Source organism: Garra rufa, chromosome 9, assembly GCF_049309525.1.
Source record: "Garra rufa chromosome 9, GarRuf1.0, whole genome shotgun sequence".
Taxonomy (NCBI): Eukaryota; Metazoa; Chordata; class Actinopteri; order Cypriniformes; family Cyprinidae; genus Garra; species Garra rufa.
In genome coordinates, this window is record NC_133369.1 from 48,570,846 (window position 1) to 48,581,537 (window position 10,692).

Genomic DNA, 10,692 nt, shown 5'->3' on the forward strand with positions numbered 1-10,692 from the left:
ACCTGAATTTGAAATGCCCATTCCCACATGCATTGGGCTAAATGGATAAAAATGGTTTCATTTTACACAAAACACCTTCAATTTTAATTAATATTGCATTTGTTCACAATCCATAGTTTCCCAACTCAATTGAGCTGGCCGCTAGTGCGGTAAGGGGTGGTGCACATTTCGAGTTCTGAGACTCTGTTCAAAAACAGATTGGTCTAGGAGTTTGATCGATGTCTCTTTGGACAGATCTGATTGGGAGCTCTTCAAACATATGACACATTACGTGATGACACAATCGCCCGTCAATACAAACGTGTGAAGGCAAAACTAGTAGAAACCACACCATTCAACTCCATAGCATGCATTGATCGGAACATCTGTAATATATTAGAATGCCATGTAGCATAGTCTCATTTTAAAGATAACTACCTAATCTAAGTGCTGATATAAAGTTTTTGGCCACTTTTCGCACCGAAGTAGTAACCGGAGCAGGAATGTGACATAAATGTTTATTTGTTTACAGAAGTTATTTCCATCACTGTGATTCTTTTTTATCATAATTCTCTGTAATGTGTTGGATCGATTAAATAATCCCATAATCACATTTGGGGAATGAGAGCTTTCATTTGATATATGACTCATCTATGTTTGGTAAGTTTGAGCGATATGAATATGAATGGTACTACGTTGATCTTCACGGGGGGTGGCTTGTTTGTGGGGGCGAATTCAGACCTTATTATCTTACGTTATGTAACATAAATGCTAAAACGATGCATGTATTCTGAAAGTTTAGATTGTATGCGTTCAAAATATCCTATATATGGTTATATTTGTGCTCCAACATGTCTAATATTAAAAAAAAAAAAAAAAAAAAAAAAAAAAAACACGCAATGACGCAATTCCTATACTGGTACTGGTATTACAAGCTTAAGGGGTTAATATGTGTCTTATGCAGTAAGTATTAACAAACACCCAATATGCTAGTAATGTGCATGTTAGTTAATGCCTTATTCTGCATGAACATATTTTAAATCCTTTAAACAACTACCTTACTAGCTATTACTAAGCTGACATTAATAGTTTATTGAGGCAAAAGCCATAGAGTAACAGTTAGTTAATAGTGAGAATTAGACCTTAAAATAAAGTGTGACTAATATGACTATTATTATAAATATTATTAAAACTTTTAAAATATTAAAAAAATATATTATACAACTTTTGATTTTAATAAAATATTGGCAAAAGTTGGAATTAAAATTAACAAAACATTTAAAATACTTCTGAGGTATTTAATGTAATATGTTAAATAATGTAATGAATTTCTTTTAAACAAATTGAAACTTATGATAGTTTTAAAAACAAAGACTAAGAAAACTGTAACAACTATTCTTTTTTTCACTCAAGCTGTGAATCTATTAAACATTCTTTCAAAACTGCAGCATGTGCTCATGTAGAATGTAACTCTAGCAATTGAAAGCACTCACAATGTTATCACACCCAGTTAACACCACAACACAGTTATCACTGCTATCACTATGTGAATAATAGTATGCAGAATTGTTCACACACTAGTTAGAACCTGACAATGTCTAAAAATCGGCACATATGGGTCCACCGGCTTCCAAAAAGTGCTCAAATTAGAGAAAAGATAAAAAAAAAAAAAAAAAAAAAAAAATGAAAGAAAGGAGAATATTTGTCTCTGATGAGATCTATGCAAATGTAGTTCACTATCTTTTTAGGACACAATGATATCTGCCATGTGGAAAACATGGATGGAATCACAGAATCCATTCTTAAAATGGAATTTATAGAGCATTGTCACATAATTTGGTCAATTTTAAATTAATAAATCAAAAGGAGTGCTGTAAAATGAATCATATCACATATAGACAAGTGTCTGTGAGCACTGAACCGTATAATAACTGCTATTGAAATATGAAATCTGCATGTTCTTCGAATCTGTGTGTAAATGAGTGGTGAAGTTTTGTCTACTGCACATACTGAAGTACACGCAACACTTGTGGTGTTTTCAGTGTCTGCTGTCTCACTATATGAAGACATGAACACATCAACTTCATCTTCAGAGCTGCTCTGAGAGTCACTTCACCAGCATTTCACCATTTCATTAAAATAAATAACTAAATAAAATAAAATCTCAAAAGTCTTCATTACAACCCCAAAACAAATTATTACTTACAACATTGCAATTTGTACAGCTGATTTTGTTATTCTGATTGTACAATTATAGAAATGAGAAATGCCTTACTTGTTTGGGAAAAACTGCTTTCTTCAACCCTTATGCTCATTTCCTATTCTTTCTACCAAGTTGACTAACTAAATAATAGTGCACCACATGTTTACCAGATCTATCACCTAGTGTTTGTTTAGTTAGCCTGACTCTGTTGAACTCAGCTGGGGTTGCCTGTAATATGAGGAATCACAGTTTTGACATATTTTTTTTTTCTCAGTGCAATTCTCTGCTGTGCGTTTTTTGATGAAAAATGCCGGATGTCCACATTGTGTCTCTGCTCCGCTCTACACTCATTAGGCTACTCTGTCTGACCGTGTCAATGCGTCGGTAGCTCTCCTCTCAAATTATGCGGGGGAGAAAGAGACGTTAGAACTGTGAGGGAGTAAAGGATTTGAGGCTACAGTGCTGAAAGCACATGCCCGTCTACAACCAAGTTTGGACTGAATAATTACCTCATACATATGACACCGGCTCAATAAGATGTCCTAAGAATCCCTGCAGTGTGGTGTACCCCAAACGCATAAAATAATTTGACACACCAAAATAAGTTTCATACATTTTTACAGTAAGGTGTTAAACTCAAATCTGAATTAGCCTCAACACTCTAAACCAGGATAAGTTGAATTTACTTAAAAAAACATGAGGAAACTAGTTGCCCTAAAAAATTTAACTAATGTGAACTTAAAAAAATCTGTTCATTTAACTTAAAATGTTTTGTAATATCAATTTGCAGTTAGTATAGCTACTCACTGGCTCCCAGAATGCACTGCAACATTAATAAATTATGAAACTGCTTTGCTTTGCTATTGGTGTTTTAATTTGCCAATTTAATTTGCTGTCTTGTAGCACAACAAAAAGAGCAAATAAAATGGTTATTGTTTCAATTAATAAAAATAAACACAATTAAATTGTTACCATTGTTGTGATTCATGTGCTGAATGTTAAAGTCTGTGTGTGACTCAAGCATATTATCGCAAATATTAAAAGTATAAAACTGTATCAACCCAGTTAAACATTTCTCAAGGTGTTTATAAAGAACAATAAAATAGTAAAGGATCACTGGTAAGCATGTAAAATGCAGCTAATTGCAGCTAAATACATCTAATGATTTAATTAGAAGATAGATCACTTTCTAAAAGCAATCTACTTATTATTTTTCTTCCCTTGAAATCAAATAACTCTGATTTCATGATGAATTTCTGCATCAATAAAAAGAAAGCTATAACAAAATAAACATTCCAAATGCCCAACCAAAGGGAATGCTAATCACTATAATGGTAAGTTATTTTTTTTTTAAATCAACATCAATTTATGAAGTCAGCTCGATGTTATCTTAAATATTTCAGTTGTATTGAAAGTTCAACATTCAAGATGACTTTGGGAAACTAGTGAAATAAAGATAACTGCAGACATGGAGGAAATGAGTGAAAAGTCTATTAAGAATTGCCCCACCTCAAAAACTTTATTTTCTTCTTCTTCTGTTGTTATTTTGCACATTGCCAACATATTAGTGCACTGCTGTCTCTCGCTGATTTATTAATGTTGTTGGTTCCTTTGTGGTTACTTGAATATTTTAAGTAAGCATTACTCAAAGCTGTATGTAAATAGTTTTACTTGCCTTAAAAGTAGCTGTAACTTAAAAAAAAAAAGTATAGCAACTAAGTAAAGATAACTAACTATATCTTAGTAAGGTGAACTATTGAGTTTTACAATGAACCCTCCATAATTTACAACCGACAGTATCTTAAATCTAAATTGGCTGATTTTACCTGTTATTACATTTCATTAAATTTGACGAGACAACTATGTTCCTCTTATACTTTTTCACCTCCAGCCATTTACACACACACATACCCCATCTCCATTTTTGACTCTTCCAGCCATAATCCCTTTGTTCCCCTCAAGGTGACTGCAATCGGGCCGGATCTGGCCAAAGCACAAGGAAGATTAAGTGCCGCTGCAGTAAGTCACCTCTCCCAACCCTTCCAGCACCTCGCCATTGACTCCCACCATATGACTTCCTCCACTAAATGCCACTTAAGCTATTACAGCTCTCCAGCCCCGGGCTTCTGGTGACCTCAGAGGGTGAGGACAGCGAAAGGGCGATGGGATGGGAAGCCAGCGCAGCAGCACCCTTTCCTGTGACAGGGCTTCCACCCCCAGCTTGACAGCACTGCGACTTGAGAGAATGGGCTTGGGGTACATTGAGGGGAATCAGCTTTCAGCATTGTCTAGTTCTGCTGACTCGGTAGAGGCGTTTAAACGTGTATTCGCTGTGGCAGCACTTGCCTCCGTGTCTTCGCAGTGTGTCAATGCGATCCAGGTGTGTTCTGTCACCTTTACAGCACACGTTTTGTGAGAGGAAGCAGTATTGGAGCAAGCAACACCTTCAAGTAATTGCGTTATTGTGTCATCTTGGCATTTTGTTTAGACATCAGAAAACCAGTTTTATTAAAGTGAAAGGCATACTTAGTGATGCAGGTACTGGCAAATCTGACTCAGCAGAAACAGCATTAGTGATGTTTGTTACTTAACCGCTATGATGCTGTACAACATGAATACTTACGTGTTCCATAAGTTCCTTTATCATTCCATTCCATTGGCCTTTATCATCTTGAAACCCATACTTTCCATCCGGCACCAGGTGGATCTCGTAGGAAAAACCCAGAATGCTGGCCAACTCCTTAAGCAGGTCAATACAGAAGCCCTCAAAGCGGTCATTGCCGACGAGTGCCTTGTCAGACTTCTTAAGCATGACATATGGCTCCTCCTGTACAAATACAAAATATCAATCAGAAGCATCTTCGAATGAGCTAAGGTTTCTCATTCAGTTTACTGCACACACAACTTGCAAACAAATTAATTCTATTACATAACCCATGTCAGTTTACGGTTTATGTTAAAATTGCACCAAGCAATTTCTGTGCCACTAGTGGCACCAAATGAAATTGCAGATTGTTTGAATGATTTGAGTATCAGGCTGGATTGCCTCAAACCAGCTTGAAGCAATTCTATTTGGCACCCCAGGATGCATAGAATTGACGAGTTTAAGTGCAGTGTAAACTAGATTAATGATCCTATTAAATAGCATTAGATTGGAATTTCTCTGCATTAGATGCCATGATTTGTTGGGTTACTTTAAGAAACATCAATGAAAATACATTATGCATTCCCATGTCTCGACCATCCCATCCTGACATTATTTTACTCCGATGGTCCATGACAATCTCTACAGGTCATTATTTTGTCTTGCCTCCTGCATTCCCTCACAATGAAGAAAGCTGTGCTATACATAAAAGGCCCCAAGATGTTCTTAGAATTGGCTCATGCAGCAGAGCTGGCGTGAGGTACTCAAATGTTGGCCAGAGAGACAGAAAGCACAGCCACAACCCTAGAGACACTGGTCCTGAGGGGCTCTCAAAACTGAAGCACTGTCCTGTTGTGCTGAGCCACAGTGATAAGCCCATATTACCCTGGGATGTTTACGAATAAAACACATTGGCATGTTGTACATAAAACATCTTCCATGACCCAGACATCCTTAACATGTACATCCCGAATCCACAATGTAAGGCTTGATGGAAGGAAAGTTTCAGGAAGAGCAGTTACATTGGCCAAGCCAGCTGTCCTCACCAGCTGCTACGCACACCTCTAGAACCATTTCCAACATCTGTATCCATGGAAATCTTTGCTAAATCCTGGCTGTAATAATCCCAATTTCAGAAGACTTTAGAAGTGGCTATTCAGTGTAGAAACAAACCAATGCTCACTGAAAATATGTGCTTGTGGCGATGTTTCTGGAACACCAATAGTAAGTACTTTATTGCACGTTTTCAGTTAAAATGTCCAGTGAGTGGCGTTAAAATGCACATTCAATACCTTAACATGGCTGGATTTGTATTACACTGCTTCAGGCACGAGTGTTGCTAAAATGTTAAGGCTCCATCGTGTTGGAAAATAACAAACACCCTACACCAAACCAACCCTAAACATACCCAATATTGTTAGCAAAAGCAAAAGTTATTAAAAACACATGTATTCTATGCAGGTTTGAGCTGTTTTTTTGTTAAACCATAGTTTCACAGCATTCATACCGGAGTTAGAAAACGCATGCATATAAAGTCAAATCTCAATATCGATATCAAATCTAACATAATTTAAACATGAGGTCATAATATCATATTGTGCAAGAAGCTGTGCTAAAATTAGTCTTTTTTTAATCGAAAATCTGGCCTGCAAATCATATTTTGTGTGAAAGTACTGTAATAAAAGTTGTCAGACTTTTATTGCCTTCTAGTGTTTATTTCAATGGTTCATATATAGGTATGTTTTTTTTGAGTTTTGCAGAAATATAGGTAGAAGCATGTGCAGTCGTGGCCAAAAGTTTTGAGAATGACACAAATATTAGTTTTCAAAGTTTGCTGCTAAACTGCTTTTAGATCTTTGTTTCAGTTGTTTCTGTGATGTACTGAAATATAATTACAAGCACTTCATACGTTTCAAAGGCTTTTATCGACAATTACATGACATTTATGCAAAGAGTCAGTATTTGCAGTGTTGGCCCTTCTTTTTCAGGACCTCTGCAATTCGACTGGACATGCTCTCAATCAACTTCTGGGCCAGATCCTGACTGATAGCAACCCATTCTTTCATAATCACTTCTTGGAGTTTGTCAGAATTAGTGGGTTTTTGTTTGTCCACCCGCCTCTTGAGGATTGACCACAAGTTTTAAGATTTGGGGAGTTTCCAGGCCATGGACCCAAAATATCAACGTTTTGGTCCCCGAGCCACTTAGTTATCACTTTTGCCTTATGGCACGGTGCTCCATCGTGCTGGAAAATGCATTGTTCTTCACCAAACTGTTGTTGGATTGTTGGAAGAAGTTGCTGTTGGAGGGTGTTTTGGTACCATTCTTTATTCATGGCTGTGTTTTTGGTCAAAATTGTGAGCGAGCCCACTCCCTTGGATGAGAAGCAACCCCACACATGAATGGTCTCAGGATGCTTTACTGTTGGCATGACACAGGACTGATGGTAGCGCTCACCTTTTCTTCTCCAGACAAGCCTTTTTCCAGATGCCCCAAACAATCGGAAAGAGGCATCATCGGAGAATATGACTTTGCCCCTGTCCTCAGCAGTCCATTCGCCATACTTTTTGCAGAAGATCAATCTGTCCCTGATGGGTTTTTTTTGGAGAGAAGTGGCTTCTTTGCTGCCCTTCTTGACACCAGGCCATCTTCCAAAAGTCTTCGCTTCACTGTGCGTGCAGATGCGCTCACACCTGCCTGCTGCCATTCCTGAGCAAGCTCTGCACTGGTGGCACTCTGATCCCGCAGCTCAATCCTCTTTAGGAGACCATCCTGGCGCTTGCTGGACTTTCCTGGACGCCCTGAAGCCTTCTTAACAATGCAGTGGAAAGTTTTTTTCAGGATTAAGTTAATTTTCATGGCAAAGAAGGACTATGCAATTCATCTGATCACATTTCATAAAATTCTGAAGTATATGCAAATTGCTATTATAAAACCTTAAGCAGCAACTTTTCCAATTTCCAATATTTCTCAAAACTTTTGGCCACGACTGTATTTCCAATCATCCTGGGTATAGGTAGGAACTGTACTAGATCTGTCTGTCTCCTTGCTGTTGGGCTTGAACCAGGTTCTACAATGTATGAAATGGTGTTCTTACAATGCAGAGGTCACTACCAAGTCCTCTTACGCCACATATGATTGAGATTCCCTTTAAGTGCACTGAAACAGCATCTGATGGGGCTGCTGCCAAAACCATTCAGAATATATCTTTTAAATGGCAAATTAGTCCACCTAATCTACAGATGAGTTCCCATTACAACACTGAAATACTGTTATAATGGAACTATGAAAGTACACCAGCTTGCGATGAGCTTGTGCACGTTGCTGTACTTCAGTTTCCCATCTACAAACAGATGGTTTAGTGGAACGGTTTAATCAGACATTAAAACTCAAGTGAGTGGGTGCAATTGGGATTTATCTGTAAAACTGGCTATGTACTTGGACATCTAAGAATTTCCCCAAGCTAACAAAGGGCTTTACTTCTATTGAATTACTCCTTGGACACCAGTCTTAAGACCTCCATTGCTTTGCCAAAGAGACATGGGCTCAACAGATATGGCCCTTTATATTCAGACATGTTGATCTTTCAACATACATGTATAATGGAAATTGAGTATGCCCAATAGCACACCTATCATCAAACTGTTAATTTTGGGCTTGTTGGTATTGTCCATACACACTTTCTAAAAGCGATGGACCCCTGACCTACTGGATCTACCAATCAGACAGGGGCTAAATGTGGAATAGGAGGGAATCAGCAACGTTCAAAGAATACAGTACATAATTACAGTACATAACATTTGTGAGGTCTTTAAAAGCAAGTGACAGTGAGAATGACTTATGTTGAGGGCTTATTAAGAAGAAACTTTAGTGAATTAGTCCTTGAGATCCCTTGACCTGTGACATTTTTCATAATGGAGACAGATAAAGATGTTTTAATGAAGCATTATGTCAGCATCAGTAGTTATACAGTTATTTCAGGACTGCTCTATTTATTGCTTGCAGTGCTTCTGATCAAACTCCCTCGAGGTGACCTTCACTATCTGTGTTTCATCTAACATTCTGTGACATCCTTCTAGCCCTGACAGCATTTTCCATTTTAGCCAAAAAAGACAGAGCAAAATGACACAATTCAAGCTGGACAGAAAATCCAAAGTATTCATTTGGCAGCAGAAAACAGGACTGGCGTTCCTGTCATGCACGTTCATCCTTGAACTGATTTGGCGAATCAGTTTCATTGCAATTCTATGCCCTGTCCAGACTTCTTAATAATAATAGATGCTTTAGAGTGTTGTGAACAATACTTCAAGTGGGATCTGTGCACTCTGAAAAGACTGTAAAATAAACTATTTATTTGAGAGGCCAGGACTACTTGTCACAGAGGAGAATTTTCACAAGGGCTATCTCAGCACTCTCAGTAAGTATTAAGTGTGAGTCATTTACATAAATAGTAAATGCCAAAACACAAATTTAGACCCACCTTATATCAAGTGTATCTAACTACTATGTACTTACATTTAAATGAATCATTTGATATTATGCACTTATTGTGTACATACACATTTTTACATTGTACTTATATCTAAAAATACCTAAAAATATCTAAAAAAAAATAATCACATACAGATGTTTGTTGTTGTTCTTTTTAAATAGTTATATTTATATTAAAATATATTTATATATAGGCAAGCTCCCAAATCCACTATAATAATAATAATAATAATAATAATAATAATAATTTAAAAAATACAGTTTTTATGTCACGGAATGTGTTTTTAAGAGGTTTTCAGGTGATAATGTACTTAGTTAAAATATTTAGCTTGTTAAAAAATATAACATCTCTTTGAAAATTTGTGTTTTCGGACAAGCCTCAGCTTGGCCAGATCTTCTGGAATCTACCGCTGGCTCTGATGTCTCTATAGTGGTTAAACATTAGATATAATGTCTGTGGGTAAATCTAACAGGCAGTCTTTAGTCTCTTTAATCTATAATTTGTTCCAGAGCAAACAGTTTGGGCAAAATATCATCATGTTTATGTAAATTCAATGCTGTATTTTAGAGCGCTACCTGTGTACTTTTGACTGAATTGCCTAGGCATTGTTATGATGGCTTCTGTTGTTTATTAAATATTACTATGCAATAAACAATATTTTATATAAATAATAGTAGCATTTGATAATAGTGTTTAGTATTGGAAAACATGCGTATGTTTGTGATGGTGATTTTAGTTACATTGTTCCATTATTGCATTGTTCCATTCCATTGGATGGCGACAAGAGACTTTTTAAGTCCATCTCTCTCTCTCATAACACTCTATTCCAAATAACACAGTGAGCTTTTAATACAGTAATACAATATGCTTTTAATGAAACAACTCAACATTCCTCCGTTACTAGTTCTAAAGTGACATTTTCAAATTGGTAACAGAGGCTTGGGCTCAGCTGTTAAACTGTTAAACTTAGATTTGAATATGTATTTTTTTTTAGTTAATGCACAAGTAAATGTAAGCACAGTCAATTTATATTATAAACATGTGCTATTTTTTTTCCTCCTTTATTTGTAAAGTACAAACGAAAATGAAACTATTTAAATGCATAAAATAACTCATTTTACATTCTGACATATATGTGTTGTTGACTTCCAGCCTTTTTTTTTAATCACTGTTTGCATGCCTCATCCATGAGTATAAAATGTTTGAGAACAAGCATTTGGGGTTTTGAGAACCATAACCAAGCTGACTGCACAATAGTGAGCCCCTAAAAAATGGTCAAATTCACTCAGTATTGCTTGATCTAATTAAAAATATATATATATTTCAATTACAATGGAAATTAATTGTATTCAGTTTTGTTTTAGCCACTAAAAC

General features: G+C 36.4%; 1 protein-coding gene across 1 annotated transcript in view; it reads right to left on the reverse strand.

Moving 5' to 3' along the window:
- Positions 1 to 10,692, reverse strand: part of LOC141343285 (glutamate receptor ionotropic, kainate 3-like) — a 161,723-nt gene that overhangs the window by 47,161 nt on the left and 103,870 nt on the right. The window contains exon 10 of the mRNA XM_073847879.1: positions 4,806 to 5,009. Within this exon, the coding sequence (XP_073703980.1) occupies positions 4,806 to 5,009 (204 nt within the window). The remainder of the gene's footprint in view (positions 1 to 4,805; positions 5,010 to 10,692) is intronic.